The sequence below is a fragment of the Pleurodeles waltl genome, chromosome 8, assembly GCF_031143425.1.
Source record: "Pleurodeles waltl isolate 20211129_DDA chromosome 8, aPleWal1.hap1.20221129, whole genome shotgun sequence".
In the NCBI taxonomy this organism is placed as follows: Eukaryota; Metazoa; Chordata; class Amphibia; order Caudata; family Salamandridae; genus Pleurodeles; species Pleurodeles waltl.
In genome coordinates, this window is record NC_090447.1 from 984,945,041 (window position 1) to 984,970,157 (window position 25,117).

At 50.8% G+C, this 25,117-nt stretch overlaps 1 protein-coding gene across 3 annotated transcripts in view; it reads right to left on the minus strand.

The window, feature by feature from the left end:
* The window catches only part of SLAIN1 (SLAIN motif family member 1), a 160,650-nt gene that overhangs the window by 19,197 nt on the left and 116,336 nt on the right, over window positions 1–25,117 (minus strand). For all 3 annotated transcript variants that reach the window (XM_069205224.1, XM_069205227.1, XM_069205225.1), the window contains 2 exons: window positions 23,918–24,094; window positions 21,147–21,423 (listed from right to left, as the gene is read on the minus strand). In XM_069205224.1, coding sequence (XP_069061325.1) covers window positions 21,147–21,423; window positions 23,918–24,094 — 454 coding nt within the window. The remainder of the gene's footprint in view (window positions 1–21,146; window positions 21,424–23,917; window positions 24,095–25,117) is intronic.

Below are 25,117 nucleotides of genomic sequence, written 5' to 3' on the forward strand. Positions count from 1 at the left end.
TTGTACAACTATACATTCTTCAAAAGGGCACTTCTTTCATTCTCATTTATCATTCTAGTGAGCGAGAAGCTGACATACATGAGAACTTTGAGACTACAACACTTTTTTGAGCATGTTGTAGATGAACAGGAGTTTGAAAAGGAGACTAAGGATACCCTAAAATATCTGAAATCCAAGAGCACATTCCAAGCTCCCATTAACCATAAGGTGTGAGACACCTTTGAAACTCTGGTAAGAACTGAAATTAAGAATATATTTCAAGGCCGAAGACAAGGATCATCAAACTTAACAACTAAAGAACTAGGAATTATCAAAAAAATGGCTAAGGCTGAAACAATAGAATTTTGTAGGGCTAACAAAGGAGGGGCCTTGGTAATCATGGATAAACAATTTTACACAAATAATGTAAAGGATCACGTAACTGATACTTCAGCATACATGATTTCGGAAGAGAGTCCCACCAATAAATCATATTTAACACAGGCTTTTCCCAAGAACCAATCCATACACATTACCTAAACTTTATAAGGACTTGAAGAACCCCCCCACCCCCATTTTAGACCTATAGTAGCTACTACAGGATCCATCAATGAACCAGAAGAGAAATATATAGATCAATATCTGTAACCAGTGGTACAAAGCATGAGGTCATATGTGAAAGACACAACAGACTTTCTTATTAAGCTAAATGTGATTGTGATTGAGGAACAAGAACACTTATTGTTGTGCAATATAGGTGTAAAATCTTTTTATAATCTTTACCTCATAATCTGTGCCCGGCAGTGGTGGAATGAGCTTTGACCAACTGTACTTTAGATGAGAATTTAAAGATACTTTTATTATAGTTAATACATTTTACATAGTACCTAAGTACTTCCAAAGGGAGGACAAATATTACATTCAACTGTCTAGAACATCCAAAGGAAATTCTGCAATACATTGCTACGCAAATTTGCGGAGGTTTGAGGAAGAACATGTTTTTGCACAATGAGAAATGTCTCAACCATTAAGGACATATTTAAAATGAATCGACGACATCTTTGTGTTATGGAAGGGAACTAGAACAGAATTAGGAGCCATTGCAGTACTAAACAGTGTTGATGAAAGTAAACAATTTACACATGAGATTCATGCCACTAGGATCACATGTATGGATGTTGAAGTAACCTTGTTGATTGATCGTTTTAAGACAGACATATTTGTGAAAAAAATAAGATCAAAACAACTTATTACATTTCAAACGCCTTTCTCACAATTGCTGCAAATCAGGAGAATAACAGCAGACTCAACAACCTATCTCTCTGGCAAAGTCATGATTTGTGACAAATTTTGAAAAAGAGATTACCCACAAGATTTAATTAATGAAGTTGTAACAAGGGTTGAGAAAAGAAGCCAACAGGGAATTACTGACACACAAAACATGAACCAAAGAATCGACAAGAATGATTTTCATATCTAAATATTCCACCAATCAGAAGTGCAAGGTTTAAAAAAAACATCTTAAAATATTGGCCCATGTGACAATCTGAACCTGATTTCAAGGGAATCTTCAATCAAACACCAATGTTTGCATATCAACGGTCAAAAACATTGATAGAAATTATATATACCAAACCTACAATAAGCACTGATAAGAAATACAAAGGGTCCATAATGTGTTACAATTGTAACAACTGCCATAACATAATAAAAGGATCTGAGATCAGTCACCCATTCATGGGCAACAAGATTAAATTAAAGACTAATGCCTCATGTGAAACCAAAAATTATGTGTATATGTTCAAGTGTCCCTGTGGTTTGGCAAATGTTGGGAAGACAGAACGAAAAATTTAAACTAGGGTGATGGCACAAAAGAGCAATATAAGAGTGAAGAATGAGAAATCATCTGTGGCCACCCTTTTTAATTTATTGGGACACAACATTAGCCAACTATGATTCACTGTATTAGAAGAAGTACCTGACCAAGAGAATTCTGATGTTAGGAAGACTTTACTGCAAAGGGAATTCTATTGGATCAAAAGACTGAGGGGGTCATTACAACCCTGGCGGACGGTGTTAAAGGTGCAGTAATACCGCAAACAGGCCGGCGGACAAAAAAAGGGAATTTTGACCGTGGCGTAAACCGCCAACATAGACAGCCACTTTAACACTACGACCGCAACGGCGGTACAGACAAGCAGCGCGGCAGTCACCGCCAACAGACAGGCGGAAGACAATGTACCGCCCACAGTATCACAACCCGCCAATCCGCCACCTTTTCCGGGGCGGATTCACCGTGGATAAAAACACGGCGGAAACAGCTTTTGCAATGGGAAAACGCTCACCTTCTACACATCCCACGAGGAAGGAGGCCACCATGGAGCCAGAATTACAAATCCTACCTGCCCTTGTCTTCCTGCTCATTTATGAACACCAGCAACGGCAGCGCCGAAGACAACGGTGAGTACTGCACCTACGACATAGGGGAGGGGGGAGGCAAAAGTCAGGGGGACACACACGCAAACCACCCACCCCCACCCTCGCCCATTATAACACACACAGCTATGCATGTCAAAACATCACAGTAACAACCCACAACCCCCCCGGAAGAATGCAAAGACCAAAGGAAATCAGTCGAAAAATTGTAATGTATCAAAATACAGTTACCAAATATATACAGATATATATATATATATATATACACATTCAAAAGTATATACATTACGAGAAGCAGTGCAGGTATGCACATATCAATGTCCGTGCACCACTGGGCCAAAAATGCATGGGCGAGGCCCACACACGATACCTGTCCACAAACGGAGAGAACACTGCTGGGGCATCAGATAGAAATACAACAGGCACCTCAGGGGGAAGGGAAGGGGGGGGCACCTCAGCCGGATTACAGCACCACGCCAGATCCACGACGGGGCTCCATGCCCATTGATGTATCCTGGGGAGTGCAAAGCCACAGTCTCTCAAGTCTCTACAGTGGGTGGCTTGCCCACTGTTACATCCTGGGGAGTGCAAAGCCACAGTCTCTCAAGTCTCTACAGTGGGTGGCTTGCCCACTGTTACATCCTGGGGAGTGCAAAGCCACAGTCTATCAAGTCTCTACAGTGGGTGGGTTGCCCACTGTACCATCCTGGGGAGTGCAAAGCCATAGTCTCTCAAGTCTCTACAGTGGGTGGCTTGCCCACTGTTACATCCTGGGGAGTGCAAAGTCACAGGGGGTCATTCCGACCCTGGCGGTCATGGACCGCCAGGGCCGGGGACGGAGGAAGCACCGCCAACAGGCTGGCGGTGCTTCAGGGGCAATTCTGACCGCAGCGGTAAAGCTGCGGTCAGAAAAGGGAAACCGGCGGTTTCCCGCCGGTTTTCCCCTGCCCCAGGGAATCCTCCACGGCGGCGCTGCTTCCGACCCCCTTCCCGCCAGCCTGTTCCTGGCGGTTTACACCGCTTGGAAGAGGCTGGCGGGAACGGGTGTCGTGGGGCCCCTGGGGGCCCCTGCAGTGCCCATGCCACTGGCATGGGCACTGCAGGGGCCCCCTAACAGGGCCCCATTAAGATTTTCAGTGTCTGCAAAGCAGACACTGAAAATCGCGACGGGTGCCACTGCACCCGTCGCACACCAGCAACTCCGCCGGCTCCATTCGGAGCCGGCTTTATCGTTGCTGGGGCTTTCCCGCTGGGCGGGCGGGCGGCCTTTTGGCGGTCACCTGCCTGCCCAGCGGGAAAGTCAAAATGACCGCCGCGGTACGGTCTTTTGGCGGTCTCCGCCCGGCAGGTGGCGCCCGCCGCCCGCCGGGGTCGGAATGACCCCCACAGTCTCTCAAGTCTCTACAGTGGGTGGTTTGCCCACTGTACCATCCTGGGGAGTGCAAAGCCACAGTCTCTCAACTCGATGCATGTCTCCAACGGTTCTGGAGGGGGAATGGTGCCCACACTGCATTTAGCTCCCCGTGACGTCACAGTACCAGCTGTACATGGGATAACGATGCTTGATGTGGCGGTGTTTCCTTGTTCAGCGGTGCTATGCCATGGCGGTCTCTGATCTGTTCAGCGGTTCTCTGCCCTGTTCAGCGGTGCTGTGCCCTGTTCAGCGGTCTTCACCATGGCGGTGATTCCCTTGTTCAGCGGTGCTTTGCCATGGCGGTCTCTGATCTGTTCAGCGGTTCTCTGCCCTGTTCAGCAGTGCTGTGCCCTGTTCAGCGGTCTTCACCATGGCGGTGATTCCCTTGTTCAGCGGTGCTTTGCCATGGCGGTCTCTGATCTGTGCATTGGTGTGTGGCATGACGGTCCCTCATTTTCCAGCGGGGCTGTGGCAGCCGGGGCCCTCCTGGGCACTGACTCTGGCGGTGGTCTCCTGACCAGTGACGATACTCGTGCCCTCCTGGGAAATGACTCTGACGGTGGTCTCCTGACCAGTGACGATACTCGTGTCCTCCTGGGCAATGACTCTGGCGGTGGTCTCCTGACCAGTGACGATGGTGCTGGCGGTGGCGTCCCAGCCGCCGGGGAGGATGGCGCCCTTCTCCGCCGTGCTGCTCTCACCAGACTGTGCAGACTTACTCTGGCCCTTCACCACCTTTGGAGGAGTCACAGCTGACTCTGCAATCCCCCTGGGACCCTTGTGACCAGTTTTGCTGCCAGGATTCTTCACCCTGTCCCGTCTGCCACTTTCCAACTTTGGGTGCTTTACAGGGGGTAGACTGACAGTGCTTTGGCTCCGTGTCACACTGCCTGCCGTGGTGGTTGGTGCACTCCACACACCTGTAACACGCACCACTGGTACTGGAGTCTTTTTGGCTGAGGTGCTACTACGGGACTTATGAATTGGAGGGGTGGTGATGGGGGCAAAGAGGTCAAAGTTGCTGAGGGAGAGTTTATGACGAACACTGGGATGGGTAGCTGGAGGGGGTCTGGGAGTGGAGGAAGAGGAGGTGGTTGTAGGAGGTGTCACTTTAGGTGTTTTGGGTGCAGGTGCAGGTACTGGAGGCTGTCGTGAGGTGGATGGATGTTGGGTGTGTGGGTGCCCGCGTTTGTGTACTTTGGGAGGGGGCATCACAGACACACTGGGAGAGGACACAGGGGACGTGTAAATGGGAGTGGGGGTGGTGAGTGCAGGTGAGCGGGGTGTGGTGCTGGGTGTTCTGGTGCGGGTCCTAGTGCCTGTAGATGTACAGCATGCAGGTAAGAGTGTAGACGACACTGGGAGGGAGGAGGGAGACGATGAGGAGGGGGACACAGTGGAGGCAGTGGATGTTGCTGTGTCTGTATGTGTGTGATGCTTGTGTGAGTGCCTGTGGGATGTGTGGTGCCTATGTTTGCTTGAGCTACTTTTGTGTGTTGAGGTGTGTGCATGCTTGTCTGTTGGTGTGCTTGGGATAGGCTGGGGTACGGGGGATTGGGTCTGGGTGGAGGAAGTTGGAGGGGGGAGGCTACACACAGGGACAATGGCTGCCATCAGTGCTGAGACCAGAGATTGCAGGGTTCGATGAAGGGCAGCCTGACCAGAATGAATGCCCTCCAGGAATGCATTACCGTGTTGCAACTCCCTTTCTACACCCTGGATGGCATTCACAATGGTAGGCTGCCCAACAGTGAGTGACCTGAGGAGGTCAATGGCCTCCTCACTGAGGGCAGCAGGGGTGACTGGGGCAGGGCCTGAGGTGCCTGGGGCGAAGGTGATGCCCACCCTCCTGGGTGAGCGGGCACGGGGCGAATGCTGAGGGGCTGCTGGGAGGGCGGTGCTGGTAGGGGAGGTGGCGGCTGTACCTGTAGAAGTGTGGGGCACAGATGGTGCCGCCACCACAAGGGAGCTCCCATCGGCAGACGAGTCCGTGTCGCTGTTTGGTGATCCGGTGACCGACGTGAAGCTCCCCTTGCCCTCCGTCCCACTGGTGCATTCTGAGTCCATGGTGTGGCCCACCATGGCCATGTGGGATGCAGCTCACTCGTGCTCCGGTGCCACTGTGCCTCCGCCTGATGATGCTGATGCACAAAAGAACATGGAGAGCAGAAAAAGGGGGGGGGAAGACAGAAGAAAGACAGATTGAGTGCATGGCATACCGCTACCGTTGGCGGACAATACAGACACAGCAGCCCCCTGCACTACGCCGTGCTCCTGGCCTCTACAGATGCAATTCCTGGGATCTGGCCTACATGGCTATGGTGGACATCTGCACACATGGATGCCACAGGGGCATGTATACCTGTACTTGGCACTCTACTGCGGTGGGGTGGAGTGCCACATGGCCTGCATTACGGAGGGGCCTAGCCTATGGAAGTCGCCCTGGCCTAGGGAATCCCACAGCCCTCCTCCCACACCTAGACCCCTCAACTGTGCGCAAAGTTCCCAGAATGATTGTGTACTCAACCCCTTGTGTCTGCTGTGATGCCCTCAAGCGCCCATCCAACTCAGGGTAGGCCACCGCCAGGATCCGGAACATCAGGGGGGTCATGGGGCGACGGGCACCCCTCCCACGTTGGGAGGTCATCCCCAGCTGAGCCTCCGCCGTCTTCTTGCTCCAGCGGCGAATGTCCTCCCATCATTTCCGGCAGTGGGTGCCCCGTCTCTGGTGGACCCCCAGGGTCCGTACGTCCTTGGCGATGGCACGCCAAATGTCCTTCTTCTGGTGGGCGCTGACCTACATGACATGCACAGGGGAAGAAGAGAAGTCATTAGCAAGAGGACCGTCGAAGTGAGTGGCCCCCATCCCTGCCCTTGCCATGTGGCACATGCATTCACAGTCCTTCATGTTCACTGCACTCTGCCCCCTTCCCTCTTACAACCAGCACTCTCCACCCAGGCATAGCCCATACAACGTGCTCCCTGTGTACTTACCTGTTGGTCTGGAGGACCGTAGAGTAGCGTGTACTGGGGGAGGACCCCGTCCACGAGCTTCTCCAACTCCTGAGCAGTGAAGGCAGGGGCCCTTTGTCTCTTCCAGACCGAGGTCACAGCAGCACTTGCAGTGTAGGTCCTCTCCTGTCGAAGATCAGGTATCAAGTGATTGAACAGATAGAAAATGGCGGTCACGTCCGCGGCGGTGACGTCCGCGGTGGTGCGTATCATCACCGCCGGCGCACTTCATCATTGGCTCCTGGGACCCATAGGGTCCAATGTTAACCAATGCAGCTTTCCGCCGCGGTCTTCGCCCGTCTACTGCGACGGTGTACAACGCCAGCGCAGTTACCTCACATCCCACTGTCCCAGTTTAGAGGTCAGGCTGCCGCCATTTCGGGGGCCCAAATAGCTTAATTTGCAACTGCGTCACACATACCTGGGCCTACTGTCGACACACATACAGGAAGATTTTTGTCTTTGGTGTCGTGTTCTGTGTATCTGTGGGTACATACCAGGGATTTTGTTGACTCTGTGGTCGCTGTTGTCCTTCCTAGGCACTGTCAGCTTGGACATTTGAGAAGATGGTGGAATCCTCCGGTGTACCGACCGCTGGTGGACCTGTTGACAATGGAGGAGCGACATTTACTCATCACCTACAGGTTTGACCGTGCCACAATCCAGGAACTGTGTACCCAGTTGGAGCCAGACCTGATGTCACCAATCCGCCATCCCACAGGAATCCCCCCTCAAGTGCAGGTGCTGTCAGTACTCCATTTCCTTGCAAGTGGATTGTTTCAGACAACAGTGGCCATGGCATCAGGGATGTCCCAGCCTATGTTTTCCAACGTGTTGTCCAGAGTGTTGTCTGCCCTGCTGAAACACGTAAGGAGCTACATCGTTTTCCCTCAGGTGCAGGATTTGCCAACAGTGAAAGGTGACTTCTATGGCCTTGGACATATCCCCAACATCATAGGTGCTATTGATGAAACCCATGTAGCTCTGGTCCCCCCCCACAGGAGTGAACAGGTGTACAGGAACCGGAAGAGTTATCATTCGATGAATGTACAGATGGTATGTTTGGCAGACCAGTGCATCTCGCAGGTAAATGCTATGTTCCCTGGCTCAGTGCATGACGCCTACATCCTGCACAATAGCAGCATCCCTTATATGATGGGTCAACTCCAGAGGCACCGTGTGTGGCTATTGGAGGACTCTGGTTACCCCAACCTGTCATGGCTATTGACCCCAGTGAGGAATCCCAGGACCAGGGCAGAGGAACGCTACAATGAGGCCCATGGGCGGACTAGGAGGGTGATCGAACGCACCTTCGGCCTCCTGAAGGCCAGGTTCAGGTGCCTCCATATGACAGGTGGTTCCCTATTCTACTCACCAAGGAAGGTGTGCCAGATCATCATCGCCTGCTCGATGCTTCACAATCTTGCTTTGCAACGCCAGGTGCCTTCTCTGCAGGAGGATGGTCCAGATGGCGGTGTTGTGGCAGCTGTGGAGCCTGTGGACAGTGATGAGGAGGACGCTGAAGAAGAAGACATAGACAACAGGGAGTCAGTCATACGGCAATATTTCCAGTGACACACAGGTGAGAACAGTTTTCTTTTTACCATTACATTCACTTTCACAGTTCTACCTCTATCCTGTCTGTCATTTCATAGCAGTATTTGGTCACTGAGTTGTACCTTTCCTTTACGGTTTCACAGGTGTGGTTAGCAACGTGTGTCATCTGCGTGCATCCTTCAAGGACTTTGGATGTGTGACATAGGTATGTTGGCTATAAAAATGGAAAGCATGTTGACACTGTCATTGATTATACATATTTACCAAATCACAGACTGACTCCAGATTGTTTTGTGGTTCAAGGGTGTTTATTGTAGTGCTCAAAAATGGAGTGGGGTAGTGATATGGTGATGGGGGACGGTGGAGGAATGTCCATGGCAGAGTCCAGTCTATTAGTCTCACAGGTGCATTGCCCATATGGGCATAGGAAGTGGAGCTGGGGCAGTTCCAATCGGGACAGGGTAACAAAGTGAGACGGGGAGGACAATCAGGGTGGTCTCATTTCCTGGCGGGGGTCTTGCCATCTTGCTCTGTCCTGTTCCTGGATCTCAGGGACCGCTTGCGGGGTGGTTGTCCGTCTGCAGGAGGTGGGGTGCTGGTGTGGTGGTCCTGTGGCGGGGCGTCCTGTCCACTAGCGTCGGCGGAGGTGGTGGGCAGTTCATCGTCCATGCTAGTGTCAGGGGCCCCTTGGAGTGCCACGGTGTCCCTCATGGTCTTTTGTATGTCCTTCAGCACCCCTACGATGGTGCCCAGGGCGGAGCTGATGGTTCTGAGCTCCTCCCTGAACCCCATATACAGTTCGTCCTGCAGGCGCTGGGTCTCCTGAAACTTGGCCAGGACCGTCGCCATCGTCTCCTGGAAGTCATGGTATGCTCCCATGATGGAGGAGAGGGCCTCGTGGAGAGTGGGTTCCCTTGGCCTGTCCGCCCCCTGCCGCACAGCAGCCCTCCCAGTTCCCCTGTGTTCCTGTGCCTCCGTCCCCTGGACCGTGTGCCCACTACCACTGCCCCCAGGTCCCTGTTGTTGTTGGGGTGGTGGGTTATCCTGGGTTCCCTGTAGTGGTGGACACACAGCTGATTGACGTGTCCTGGGTACGGAGGTATGGGCCCGCTGGGTGGGTGCTATGCTGGTGTTACCAGAGGGTGGAAGGTCAGTGTTGGGCTGTGCTTGTGTGAGGGGAACCGACTGTCCCAAGGCCCCTGATGGTCCGGGCTGGTCATCAGGATCCAGTAGGGCAGAGCTGCTGTCGTCACTGTGGGCCTCTTCTGTGGGTGGAGTGGAGTTGTCTGGACCCTCCGGTGTGGTGACGTTCCGTAGTGGTCCTGCAGGGATATAAGAGCATGATTATTGCATGTGTGTGTGTTATGGTGTGCAATGGGTGGGTGAGCGTGTACCCCAGTGCAAGCATTCCTGTGTGGGGGCTTGTGTCATGATGGTTAGGGGGTTGTTATGGGTATGTGCAGTGAGCATGCTTTAGTGATAGGTGACCATGCTTAGTTGTGTCATGCAGGGCTTGGTGTTGGGATGTGTGGTTTGTGTTATGAGTACATTAGTGAGGAGTTGGAGTGATAGGGGAGGGGGTGAGGGTGGGGGTGTGTGATGGCATGCAGGTAGGGTGGGGGTATAATAGTTGAGATTTAACTTACCAGTGTCCATTCCTCCACCGACTCCTCCGAGGCCCTTTGGATGCATAATGGTCAAGACTTGCTTCTCCCATGTTGTTAGTTGTGGGGGAGGAGGTGGGGGTCCGCCGCCAGTCCGCTGTACTGCAATGTTGTGCCTGGAGACCACAGAATGCACCTTCCCCCGTAGGTCGTTCCACCTCTTCCTGATGTCCTCCCGATTTCTTGGATGCTGTCCCACAGCGTTGACCCTGTCCACGATTCTTTGCCATAGCTCCATCTTCCTGGCAATGGATGTGTGCTGCACCTGTGAGCCAAATAGCTATGGCTCTACCCGTAGGATTTCCTCCACCATGACCCTGAGCTCCTCCTCGGAAAACCTGGGGTGTCTTTGGCGTGACATGAGGTGGTGTGGGTGATGTGTGGGGTGATGTAAGTGTTGATGTGTGTGGTGATGTGTAGTGGTGTGTGGTGTATTGTGCGTGTAATGTTGTGTGGGTGATGGTGTGGTGTGCCTCTGTGTGGTGGGGTTGTCTATTGCTGTGCTCTCTCTGTCGCCTTCGTCTCTAATTTTTGGTCGTAGGGGTTTGTGGGTGATGTGGGTGTGTGTTTTATATTGCAATGGGTGTGTGGGAGTGGTGGGTGTATGTGTATCAGGTGTGTGTCTTTCGAATTGTCCAATGTGGCCGTGTTTTGGAGATGTGTGTGTATTTTGAGCGCGGCGGTGTGTACCGCCAATGGAATACCTTGGTTGAAAGACCGCCGCGTGGATTCGTGGGTCGTGATAGCATAGGCGTGTTTCTGTTGGAGTGACGGTGGAGGTTTTGTTTTCGCCAGTTTATCACTGACCTTTGGTGTGGCGGTCTTGTGTGGGTGTCTGAATTTCGGCGGATTCCGAGATGTGGGTCATTATAGGTGTTGCGGAATTCCGCAGCCGCGGCAGTGTTTTGGCGGTCTTCTGCACGGCTGTAAGCACCTTTTACCGCCAATGTTGTAATGACCCCCTAAATACCATGGCACCTACTGGATTAACCAATAGACTGGATTATTCATGCTTTATGATGTCTTTATTGAGAATTACTACACACGTCAAATTTATTTTATTGTTGCGGGAGAAGACCCAGTAAAACTCGTGAGGATATGTGCTTTGGACATTCAGTTATCATTAATTGTTTTAGGTCTTGAGCTCGCCCCCCACGTCCGCAGCACCAACCTGCTGTCTCCTGCCTCTGACCCCCGCCCACGCTGCTGCTAGCGTGTTCGAGGCTTCACTTGACCCGTGTGCCGTTTTTTCCGCCGCCCTGTAAGTGCTTTTTTATTTTCAGCGCCTTGCCTCTTGCGCTTCTGCCCCCGCCGTGCCCCTTCTGATTGTGCCACTTTTTGCCGCCCTGTAGTGCGCTTTTACTATTTTCAAGCGCCTCGCCTCCTGCGCTTCTGCCCCCCTGTGCCCCTCTGATTGCTGTGTCCCCGATTGTATTCTGTGCCATTACTGTATTTCTGTGACCGTTTTCATATTGTAACTGTTTTTTAAAATTGTGCCCGACTTTTTTGTGCCTTGTTTTTGGTGTTTTCGCCCCTTGTGCGCTCCCCCTCGCTCTCCGCTCCCTGCCGCTGCCTCCCTGCGGCCCCGCCCCCCTCGCACCCCCATTCGCCGCTCCCTCCCGCCTCCCAGCTGCTCCTCCCTCCCCCCTCCCTTCTTAATGGCTGGCGCTGCGCGTCGCGAGTGAGCGCCCTCTGACCTGTTTTAGGTCTTGAGCTCACCCCCCACGTCCGCAGCACCAACCTGCTGTCTCCAGCCTCTGACCCCCGCCCACGCTGCTGCTAGCGTGCTCGAGGCTTCACTTGACACGTGTGCCGTTTTTTCCGCCGCCCTGTAAGTGCTTTTTTATTTTCAGCGCCTTGCCTCTTGCGCTTCTGCCCCCGCCGTGCCCCTTCTGATTGTGCCACTTTTCGCCGCCCTGTAGTGCGCTTTTACTATTTTCAAACGCCCTGCCTCCTGCGCTTCTGCCCCCTTGTGCCCCTCTGATTGCTGTGTCCCCGATTGTATTCTGTGCCATTACTGTATTTCTGTGACCGTTTTCATATTGTAACTGTTTTTGAAAATTGTGCCCGACTTTTTTGTGCCTTGTTTTTGGTGTTTTCGCCCCTTGTGCGCTCCCCCTCGCTCTCCGCTCCCTGCCGCTGCCTCCCTGCGGCCCCGCCCCCCTCGCACCCCCATTCGCCGCTCCCTCCCGCCTCCCAGCTGCTCCTCCCTCCCCCCTCCCTTCTTAATGGCTGGCGCTGCGTGTCGCGAGTGAGCGACCTCTGACCTGTTTTAGGTCTTGAGCTCGCCCCCCACGTCCGCAGCACCAACCTGCTGTCTCCTGCCTCTGACCCCCGCCCACGCTGCTGCTAGCGTGTTCGAGGCTTCACTTGACCCGTGTGCCGTTTTTTCCGCCGCCCTGTAAGTGCTTTTTTATTTTCAGCGCCTTGCCTCTTGCGCTTCTGCCCCCACCGTGCCCCTTCTGATTGTGCCACTTTTCGCCGCCCTGTAGTGCGCTTTTACTATTTTCAAGTGCCTCGCCTCCTGCGCTTCTGCCCCCTTGTGCCCCTCTGATTGCTGTGTCCCCGATTGTATTCTGTGCCATTACTGTATTTCTGTGACCGTTTTCATATTGTAACTGTTTTTGAAAATTGTGCCCGACTTTTTTGTGCCTTGTTTTTGGTGTTTTCGCCCCTTGTGCGCTCCCCCTCGCTCTCCGCTCCCTGCCGCTGCCTCCCTGCGGCCCGCCCCCCTCGCACCCCCATTCGCCGCTCCCTCCCGCCTCCCGCCTCCCAGCTGCTCCTCCCTCCCCCCTCCCTTCTTAATGGCTGGCGCTGCGCGTCGCGAGTGAGCGACCTCTGACCTGTTTTAGGTCTTGAGCTCGCCCCCCACGTCCGCAGCACCAACCTGCTGTCTCCTGCCTCTGACCCCCGCCCACGCTGCTGCTAGCGTGTTCGAGGCTTCACTTGACCCGTGTGCCGTTTTTTCCGCCGCCCTGTAAGTGCTTTTTTATTTTCAGCGCCTTGCCTCTTGCGCTTCTGCCCCCGCCGTGCCCCTTCTGATTGTGCCACTTTTCGCCGCCCTGTAGTGCGCTTTCACTATTTTCAAGCGCCTCGCCTCCTGCGCTTCTGCCCCCTTGTGCCCCTCTGATTGCTGTGTCCCCGATTGTATTCTGTGCCATTACTGTATTTCTGTGACCGTTTTCATATCGTAACTGTTTTTTAAAATTGTGCCCGACTTTTTTGTGCCTTGTTTTTGGTGTTTTCGCCCCTTGTGCGCTCCCCCTCGCTCTCCGCTCCCTGCCGCTGCCTCCCTGCGGCCCCGCCCCCCTCGCACCCCCATTCGCCGCTCCCTCCCGCCTCCCGCCTCCCAGCTGCTCCTCCCTCCCCCCTCCCTTCTTAATGGCTGGCGCTGCGCGTCACGAGTGAGCGACCTCTGACCTGTTTTAGGTCTTGAGCTCGCCCCCCACGTCCGCAGCACCAACCTGCTGTCTCCTGCCTCTGACCCCCGCCCATGCTGCTGCTAGCGTGTTTGAGGCTTCACTTGACCCGTGTGCCGTTTTTTCCGCCGCCCTGTAAGTGCTTTTTTATTTTCAGCGCCTTGCCTCTTGCGCTTCTGCCCCCGCCGTGCCCCTTCTGATTGTGCCACTTTTCGCCGCCCTGTAGTGCGCTTTTACTATTTTCAAGCACCTCGCCTCCTGCGCTTCTGCCCCGTTGTGCCCCTCTGATTGCTGTGTCCCCGATTGTATTCTGTGCCATTACTGTATTTCTGTGACCGTTTTCATATTGTAACTGTTTTTGAAAATTGTGCCCGACTTTTTTGTGCCTTGTTTTTGGTGTTTTCGCCCCTTGTGCGCTCCCCCTCACTCTCCGCTCCCTGCCGCTGCCTCCCTGCGGCCCCGCCCCCCTCGCACCCCCATTCGCCGCTCCCTCCCGCCTCCCGCCTCCCAGCTGCTCCTCCCTCCCCCCTCCCTTCTTAATGGCTGGCGCTGCGCGTCGCGAGTGAGCGACCTCTGACCTGTTTTAGGTCTTGAGCTCGCCCCCCATGTCCGCAGCACCAACCTGCTGTCTCCTGCCTCTGACCCCCGCTGCTGCTAGCGTGTTCGGGGCTTCACTTGACCCGTGTGGCGTTTTTTCCGCCGCCCTGTAAGTGCTTTTTTATTTTCAGCGCCTTGCCTCTTGCGCTTCTGCCCCCGCCGTGCCCCTTCTGATTGTGCCACTTTTCGCCGCCCTGTAGTGCGCTTTTACTATTTTCAAGCGCCTCGCCTCCTGCGCTTCTGCCCCCTTGTGCCCCTCTGATTGCTGTGTCCCCGATTGTATTCTGTGCCATTACTGTATTTCTGTGACCGTTTTCATATTGTAACTGTTTTTGAAAATTGTGCCCGACTTTTTTGTGCCTTGTTTTTGGTGTTTTCGCCCCTTGTGCGCTCCCCCTCGCTCTCCGCTCCCTGCCGCTGCCTCCCTGCGGCCCCGCCCCCCTCGCACCCCCATTCGCCGCTCCCTCCCGCCTCCCGCCTCCCAGCTGCTCCTCCCTCCCCCCTCCCTTCTTAATGGCTGGCGCTGCGCGTCCCGAGTGAGCGACCTCTGACCTGTTTTAGGTCTTGAGCTCGCCCCCCACGTCCGCAGCACCAACCTGCTGTCTCCTGCCTCTGACCCCCGCCCACGCTGCTGCTAGCGTGTTTGAGGCTTCACTTGACCCGTGTGCCGTTTTTCCGCCGCCCTGTAAGTGCTTTTTTATTTTCAGCGCCTTGCCTCTTGCGCTTCTGCTCCCGCCGTGCCCCTTCTGATTGTGCCACTTTTTGCCGCCCTGTAGTGCGCTTTTACTATTTTCAAGCGCCTCGCCTCCTGCGCTTCTGCCCCCTTGTGCCCCTCTGATTGCTGTTTCCCCGATTGTATTCTGTGCCATTACTGTATTTCTGTGACCGTTTTCATATTGTAACTGTTTTTGAAAATTGTGCCCGACATTTTTGTGCCTTGTTTTTGGTGTTTTCGCCCCTTGTGCGCTCCCCCTCGCTCTCCGCTCCCTGCCGCTGCCTCCCTGCGGCCCCGCCCCCCTCGCACCCCCATTCGCTGCTCCCTCCCACCTCCCAGCTGCTCCTCCCTCCCCCCTCCCTTCTTAATGGCTGGTGCTGCGCGTCGCGATTGAGCGACCTCTGACCTGTTTTAGGTCTTGAGCTCGCCCCCCACGTCCGCAGCACCAACCTGCTGTCTCCTGCCTCTGACCCCCGCCCACGCTGCTGCTAGCGTGTTCGAGGCTTCACTTGACCCGTGTGCCGTTTTTTCCGCCGCCCTGTAAGTGCTTTTTTATTTTCAGCGCCTTGCCTCTTGCGCTTCTGCCCCCGCCGTGCCCCTTCTGATTGTGCCACTTTTCGCCGCCCTGTAGTGCGCTTTTACTATTTTCAAACGCCTCGCCTCCTGCGCTTCTGCCCCCTTGTGCCCCTCTGATTGCTGTGTCCCCGATTGTATTCTGTGCCATTACTGTATTTCTGTGACCGTTTTCATATTGTAACTGTTTTTTAAAATTGTGCCCGACTTTTTTGTACCTTGTTTTTGGTGTTTTCGCCCCTTGTGCGCTCCCCCTCGCTCTCCGCTCCCTGCCGCTGCCTCCCTGCGGCCCCGCCCCCCTCGCACCCCCATTCGCCGCTCCCTCCCGCCTCCCGCCTCCCGCCTCCCAGCTGCTCCTCCCTCCCCCCTCCCTTCTTAATGGTTGGTGCTGCGCGTCCGCGCCGCTGGCGCGCCGGAGGCGCGCCAGAGGCAAGCCCGTCTGCGCCCGTCCACGCCTGGACCGCGCCCAGCGCCACCCCCCCTGGTCCTCACGCCCCCCGCAACTCCTGCCTCCGTTACTCCGCCAGCGATCTCCTCGCCCTCAACCATGGCCCCTCCACAGAGTGCTTCCTGTCCACCCCGAAGCACACCAAAGGACCTTTTTCCTGCCGCACCTGCAAATTCTCCTGCAACAGAACAACGAAGCCAGCAACAACCAACACAAACCACCTACACTGCATCCTCCTCAACGCACGCTCCGCACGAAAACACGCCATCGAGCTCTGGGACTTGCTCGACACCACCGCCCCAGACGTGGCCTTCCTGACCGAAACCTGGTGGAACGACTCTTCGGCCCCAGACATCGCCATACCGGACGGATACAAGATCAGCAGAAGAGATCGAACCAACGGAATCGGCGGAGGGATAGCCATCGCCCACAAATCTACCCTCAAGATCCACACCCACACGGACGACACTCTCAAAACAGCCGAACACCTCCACTTCCAGATTCACACGGACCCCAACACTACCCTCAGAGGAACCCTCATATACCGCCCTCCAGGACCAAGAGCCCCCTTCAGCGACACCATCTCCGACCTCGCAAGCACCCACGCCCTCGCCTCTCCAGACTACATCCTCCTGGGAGATTTAAACTTCCACCTGGAAAACAGCAACTATGCCAATACCGCATCACTGACCACCAACCTCCTCAACCTCGGACTCCGTCAACTGGTCAACACTCCCACCCACATCGCCGGACACACACTTGACCCCCTCTTCACCTCAAGCAACCACATCTCTTTCAGCCACACCTCCGAACTCCACTGGACCGACCATCACTGCATCCATTTTACCTTCAAGAAAAACACCGAACACCACCGCATCCCTCTACCACATCACCGCCGCTGGGGAAAAGTCACCGAAGACCAACTAACCAGCACCCTCGTCAAAAACCCACCACCCGACCCCACCGACCCGAACGCCGCCGCCATCAACCTCCATCAATGGATCCTCGACTGCGCCAACACCTTAGCTCCACTCAAGAATCCCACCGCCAACCAAGGAAAGAAAAAACCAGCCTGGTTCACAGACGAACTGACCACCTCCAAACGCACCTGCCAGAAACTCAAGAAAAAATGGATCCTCGAGCGCACACCCGACAACCTTGCTACCCTCAAGGACACCAACCGCGATCACCACCAACGGATCCGACTCGCCAAGCGCGCCCACTTCAAAGAACGCCTCAACAACAACGCCCACGACTGCAAAGAACTCTTCGGCATTGTGAAGGAACTCTCCAACCCTAACGCCAACATCAACGACGTCCATCCCTCCCAAAAACTCTGCGACGACCTCTCCACCTTCTTCCACCAGAAAATCACAGCCATCCACGACAGCTTCAACACCACACCTCCGCCAGACCCCACCCCCGACGACTCCTCCCACGCCTACCGCCTCACCGCCTGGACCCAAGTAGACGACGCCGGAACCCTAACAACCATGAATTCCATCCACTCAGGCTCTCCCATGGACCCGTGCCATCATCACGTATTCAACAAGGCCGACGCCACCATCGCCCCCAAACTCCGCAAGATCATCAACCTCTCCTTCAACACCGCCACCTTCCCGGACAGCTGGAAGCACGCAGAAATCCAACCCCTCCTCAAGAAACCCAAGGCTGACCCCAACGATCTCAAAAACTTCCGTCCGATCTCCCTCCTCCCTTTTCCAGCGAAGGTCATCGAGAAGATCGTCAACGCACAGCTCACCCACTTCCTAGAAGACAACTCCATCCTAGACCCCTCTCAATCCGGATTCAGACAAAACCACAGCACCGAGACCGCACTCCTCGCCGCCACAGATGACATCAGACAACAAATGGACAACGGCGAAACCTCAGACCTCATCCTCCTCGACCTATCAGCCGCTTTCGACACAGTCTGCCACCGCACCCTACTAACCCATCTCCACGAAGCCGGCATCCAAGACAAAGCCCTCAACTGGATCTCATCCTTCCTCTCCGACAGAACACAGAGAGTCCGACTCTCCCCCTTCCGCTCCAAAGCCACCAACCTCATCTGCGGTGTCCCCCAAGGCTCCTCTCTTAGCCCAACGTTGTTCAACGTCTACATGGCCCCCCTCGCACAACTTGCCCGACAACACAACCTCAGCATCATCTCCTACGCCGACGACACCCAGCTCGTCCTCTCCCTGACCAAAGATCCGCTCACCGCCAAAAACAACCTCCACGAGGGACTGAAATCCATCGCCGAGTGGATGAACAACAGCCGCCTGAAGCTCAACTCCGACAAAACCGAAGTCCTCATCCTCGGACGCACCCCCTCTGCCTGGAACGACTCCTGGTGGCCCACAGCCCTCGGACCCCCACCCACCCCAGTCAGCCACGTAAGAAACCTCGGCTTCATCCTCGACTCCGCTCTCACCATGTCCAAACAGGTCAACGCCGTCTCCTCTTCTTGTTTCAACACACTCCGCATGCTCCGCAGAATCTTCAAGATGATTCCAACAGGAACCAGAAAGACGGTGACTCAAGCCCTCGTCAGTAGCAGACTTGACTACGGCAACGCACTCTACACAGGCATCCCAACGAAAGACATCAAACGACTCCAGCGCATCCAGAACGCATCAGCCCGCCTGATCCTCGACATACCCCGCCGATGTCACATCTCCCCCCACCTGAAGAACCTCCACTGGCTCCCCGTGGAAAAAAGGATCACCTTCAAACTCCTCACCCACGCTCACAAGGCTCTACACAATACCGGACCCACCTACCTCAACACCAGACTCAACTTCTACGTCCCCACACGTCAACTCCGCTCTGCCAACCTCGCCATCGTCCCCCGAATCCAGCGCAAGACCTCTGGCGGCAGATCCTTCTCCTTCCTCGCCACCAAGACCTGGAACTCTCTCCCCACCTCACTACGCCAGACCCAGGACCTCCTCACCTTCAGGAGAATCCTCAAGACTTGGCTCTTCGAACGCTAGCAGCACCCCCTCCCCCCCCCCCCCCACCCCAGCGCCTCGAAAACCCTGACGGGTACATAGTGCGCTTTATAAATTCTCTGATTGATTGATTGATTACACCAGCATCCATACAGCAGTGAGTTTTATTTGAATTGGAAAATCATACTGGAAGAGTACATAGCCATGAATGGTGTCATTTTGATAGTACATTTCCACTTAAGACACGGTTTTACTGTTATACATATAATTATCGTTTTACTGCGAGGTTAATCTTGAAGATACTAAGGTGTCATATCCTTTGATCTCACTAGTGTTAACATGTTTATCAAGAACGTTTTTGGGTCAAGTGGCCTAAGTCGCTTCTTCGTTCAAATTGATTTCAGGACCATTTTCAAATACAACCCCACAGGAAGGTTGTTACTAACCCTTCGAGCAGCACATTTCACGATGGGACAGCACAATTTGACTGATCCGATTACGACTATATCGCTTGGGGTAAGCGTAATAGCCCTACCTCGTTGTTTATCACATCGCGCTTTTAAAACAGGAAAACTAATATGGTGCAGCATCAGCTCGCCGGCAGGGCATTTTCATTTTGGGAGTGAGGTAAGCACACTGTGAATTTGTATTCATTGAATAACCAGGCACAATCAAGAAGGGTTGGTGTGCCTTTTACGTTGAGTAAGTTTCAACAAGATTATGGTACGATTAGCCATTTTTACCAAGGGTGAGCATGATATGTATGGGGCACGCTGGAGTTACGCATGACATGACATCATGGTCGAGAAACCACTCTTTAACCGTTTGTATGAATCACAGGTTATCATCTTTTTTATGAATTGCTGGGACCTTCATTAACCTACTTGTAACCTTTTATTAAGTATTAAGCAGCATGCTGGTTTGAAACTATATTTCTTGCGTTTTTGTTTTTGTACATTTGGCACTATAATGATGTTTAAACATTGACGCAAGATCGTTTTTCTGATGGGACACGTTTTCCAAATTGATGGGGTTGTTCATGTCACTTTCAGGAGTTTTTTTGCAGTTGAGTTTCGTATGAACATGGCTCGTATTTTGGTTTTGATTACGCCACCTGGAATGAAGCACCTTTTTTCAACTGCATGCTTTGGAGAACACTGGGTACTTGATTTAGCATTTAACTCTGCGCTTGATATGGTGTCAACACGTTCCAGTTTCTTTAGTCAACTTCAAAAGTTATTGTGATTTTTTTATCATCATTACACATGCAATTTACGACGCAAAGGACCGATTGTTATTTATCTTGTCATTGAGATTAAAACTTTCCTCATGATATGTTTGGATTGAGGGAGCCAAGAATTTTGGCTAATATATTCCATGCATCTTTATCATTTATTTATTCATATGTATTTGGACGGATAATGGGGAGATTAAATGCTTGGACTATTTTTTATTTTGTTCCACAGTGAAAATTGCCTTCTAATGAAGGACCGGGAGTCTGAAATGCATTGAGGTTTAGTTCTATTACATCTTTTTGTGATGAATTCACAAACATGAAAAAAGCGAAAAACAATTAATTGAACATCAAGAAATGATTTATTAAAAGTAAGACATTTGCATAAACTTTTTTCACACTAGATTTATTTTGGATGAATATTCGTAACCCGTTAGGGGACAAATAAGGTGTGGAGAGGGAGACACTGTGTCAGGTTAACACAGCGTGTCTACATACTCGTTGAATCCACAACCCAGATCAGGGGATGATATTCCCTCCCCCCCGCCCCCGAAACACTTGAAGGGTGATGACGCTTAGCTGAACTTGGAGTGCACTGGAACAATTACATGATATGCCCAGAGTTACAGCTGAAGCTACATGGTGCCCTGTAGCAGTGCTGTAGAGATATTGTTAGGGAACATTTTTTCTGCACCAGTATGAGGTGTGAAAGGGTAATTCATTAGGTGTGGAATCTGCAGATAGATGTAGCCATCAGAACGCATGCATTTTGGAAGGTAAATAGAAAGGCAACACCTCCTCTATTGATGTCTATGCATCCAGGCTGCCAGAACTCAGAGACACATCTGAATATAGTCTGCACACTCAGAAAATTAAATGAGGCCTCTATATTAGTATTTGTATAGCAACCACTGTCAATATTCCGCCTCCACAATTAGCACATTGTTTAACTTCACCCAAATGAAAAAACATATTCATGAATAAGTGATTTAATTGTGGTTATATTCCTGGTACTTCATTAGAAGGTTTAATGGATTATGGAGTATTACATAAACTCAACTATTTCCCTATAGTCAGCTAAGTCATGGCAACAGAATGACAGCTTAATTACCAAAAATTAATAGAAATAGCAATATATTACCTGCGGGGGGGCTGTGCAATTTTCGTCCGAGGTATGCTGCTGCCCAGTGCCGGTCTAGGAAGGCCACTGCGCCCCACACTTGCTTGGATCGTTGTCTTGTTTGGCATAGGGATACCACTGTTAGAGTGAAACTGGAGGCTGCTGGAGACAGGAATGCTGCTGCTGCTGCCTTGAACTGTAGGGCTCACGTAGGCTGTGGCTTTAAGAGGCTGTCTTGTGGGTACTGGAAAATGCCCCACACTGTGTGTTCTATGCTGAAGTTGTCCTGGAGCTGGAACTAGAAAATTGGGGGAGATAATTAAAAAAACAATCTGAATAAAATTAGCAACACCTATTAGACTACAAAATCTACTAGGCTATCAAACACGTCCTTAAATATGGGCCAGTAAAGAACTTATTATAAACATACTGTGTTTAATCTGTCTGTGAGATACATTTATTCAAACTGTGAAAGCCTTGTTATCTGATAACATTTAAGCAGAGGCCACAAACTAGAGAACAATTAATCAGTACCTGGTAAAAGAAATGCAACATCGTTAATGCTTTCCTTAAATAGTTGTAAGCAGGGATAATACGCTGCTTCCTTGGCAGGGATCCTTGGGCCCTGACCTCTCCAGCACAAGGATTGTGAAGATGCCTCAGGCTGCAGAGGAAGGGTGCAAGTAAGACAGTCAAGGGGCAACACTGGATGAATGTCGATGTTCAGAACCAGTAATCATTACTGGGACTGGGACTTCTTTTTTATCACAAGAGTTTGGTCAAGAGTGAGGGAGACAAAGACACTAGAGGCAGGGGAGGAGAAACAGGAAAAGAAGGATAAAGCAGGGTTTAAAAAGAGCCTGCAGGATTTAGATAAAGAGACAAGAAGTGTAGGGTGGTGGAAGAAAGATGAATGAGGTGGAAGGAATACGGCTCTTGTTCCACTGTACTTTCTTTGTGTGGTAATTCTTTATTGCGGTAACAACTATTGTATATGGAAAACAAGTAGGCCACAACAACCATCAGTAGCGGTACAACAATGCAGGGCTCAAACCTTGGTACAGCACGCAGAGGTAGGAAAGAAAGTCACAGCTTTCGCATGAAACCAGAAAAACAAATAGGAGCATCAGCAGAAACAGAAACACTGAACTTTTTTATATAACGTAAGCACTAATCATTGTAAAATGCCTGAAGCATTGGACAGCAAACGTGTTTGCAAAAAGACAGGCAACTTTACCATATTTGAGGTGGGGTAGGCCGGCATTAGCCAGTATCAAAACTTTCCTGTTCTAGAAAACATTTTTTTTTTATTTTTCAAATGATCCAGTTGTAGCAGCTGTAAAGGAAGCAGTGGACTACACAACAGCCAGGATGTGAAACTTGAAACCAATTGTCCCAATCAAGGTACCGATGAAGTGTCCTCCATTTTTCATAAGAGAAAGGAAGCTTGGATTTTTAGATTTGGAGTGAAGGGGCACGTCTTGAGAAAGTGAGCAGGGCATTCCATATACCAAGGGCATTTCTAGAAAAAAGGTACAGTTCAGAGAGGACATTTCTTTGGAGCAAGGTGTTTTGAGATGTTGCGGTCTTGGGGATGTTTTTATTGGCTAGGTGCATGGGGTTTTGTGCAGGGTAGGAGGGGATTTAGGTGTATGGGTTACTATGTGACATAGGCATATAAAGTAGAGCAATATTCCAGTGACAGTCATTTAAAGACCTTTAAAACTGAAGTGAATCTATGGAATTTTCTTGTGTGAGTGATCAGCCAGCTGCAAAATGGATAGCATTGAGATGAGCTAGACAGGATAGGCAAGCCAGTTAGTGATCATTCCTGCCCTCTAGAAAGAATCATCAATGCCTGAATAGCAAATTTAAAGTTATTTTCCGGCTGAGGTTCTACTGTTAAGGAAGATTCTGTTGAAATCTGTCTCTTTTGATGATGTCCGTGCTGTGGAGGTCCAGACTGAGAGATTTGTGCAATCTGAAGTTTAGAGATTTTGCAGATTTCATAATCTTAAATAAGATGTTTAGAGGCTGTAGCTTAGCAATCCAACCTTTGAGACGTTTAGTGGTGATAGAAGGAGCTTAGATTTTTATCTCGTAAGTACAAGGCTCATTTTGGGACATCTGTGAGCTCATATGAAATAGCCATTAGGCCTAAGTGTCAATGTTCTCTGTCCTATTGATCTGCATGTACAACTTAAGTATTTTCAACGTCCTGGTGGAAGTTGAGTCCAGCGCTAGAAAAAATTCACAGAAGGTACAACACGAAGGTTGAACAATAAAGAACCAGGATTGAGTCATGAAACTCCAAAAGGAACATTTATGGACTGAGATGAAATTACCTATTTTAACGTGACTTCCAACAATTTTAATACTGTGACACTGATACCCATATATTGGCATAACGTGTGTCAGAGGATGATGAAAAATTATCCCCTATGAGGCAAATGGAAAAAAAGTGGCGAGTTGGTGCAAATTGGTGACGTTATGTACATGGAGTTAAAGCCAGGAGGGCAAACAACAAAAAAGATTAGGAGGATTGAGGTGGTCTAGTAGGAATTAAATGAAAAGACAGGGTGACCCGTGGCTACAGAAAAGAACATAACATAGGAAATGAAGGGGCAATATTGTGAATGAATCTTAAAACCATGCGAAGGAAACAAAATGGACTATCGAGAGAAAATTGAAGCCAACAGAGAAAGGAAGAGAAATATAAAAAGATCCAGAGTTTGAAAAGAAGCATTGAATGAGGTCTTCAAACAAACCTAAACAAAGGAACAAATACTCACTGCTGGACTGTAATCTTGAAATCCCATTAGCAGCCCCATGCAAATTGGAATCAAAGCTCAGGCTGTTTCTTACAGTGATGGGCGAGACAATGGTGGCTGCTGGACTGTTGTTACTGCTGCTGATGTTACTGGTTACTGGAATACGAGCTAAATTAGGCATGCTTCTTCGGAGCTTGTCTGCAACAAAGAAAGACAGTGGTGAGAATCTACATGCATTACATGAGGCAAAAGATTCTTTGTCTCTTTCAATGCATGGCAAATAGGTTCAATGCTAGACAAATAAATCTCCCATAATAGGAATTTAGCAGAAAAGGAAAGTAAATTATTTATAGATATGAAGGATTTCACTTGAATGATTTGACATGCCTTTTATACCCTGCTGACACACGATAGAATTGCCACAAATGTATGCATTATATAGGATATCAAAAAGGTGAGAAATGGATAAGAAACTGCAATACACCGGTAAAGCATGAATACAACATGAATATAAATACTGCTAAATGAAAGAATGGATTAAATGAAGGCAACTAGGAGTAAAAAATATATATATTCTCTTTTTTGCTGAAATGTAAACCAAATAGATTTATGTTTGCCTTACAATTATACTCAATAAAACCTTAATACACTTTGAAATCGCCCAGGCTTTTAACAGATTTACTTGGTCAATGTGCCTGTACTTGCCTAATTGAGAAAGCAACTAAAGAATTGTTTTAGTCAAAATATACAATGGTGATGTTCATCAGACTCAAATCTGTGGTCTATACATCCCAGAGAAGGCAGATCACGAGAAGGTGGTGGTGCCTTTTTAGCTAATCGGATGATTTATCTGGTGTCAAAAAACACCTAGTGTATATTTAAACAAGTGGTTAGGGTTCATTTACCTCCATATTGCTGATGTAAAGTACACTTTGGGAGGTTATCCTTGATTAAACCCACAGTAGTATTTAAGTCTACTTATTTTGCGACAAATCAGACAAAACATTTTCACTGCTTCTATTTATGCCATATCACAAACACATTTTCATTTTCATTGATGCCTGTTCTGCCATCTATGTGGTGTGAAAATGGAAACCATACACATTTTGCACCCTGATTTATTAGAGAAAAGGATGAGGCTCATTCAAACCAATGTTCCGACAGCTGGGAATTCAATTCTTAGGAAGCTGTTGTTTCTTGATTTAATGGAATTAATATCCA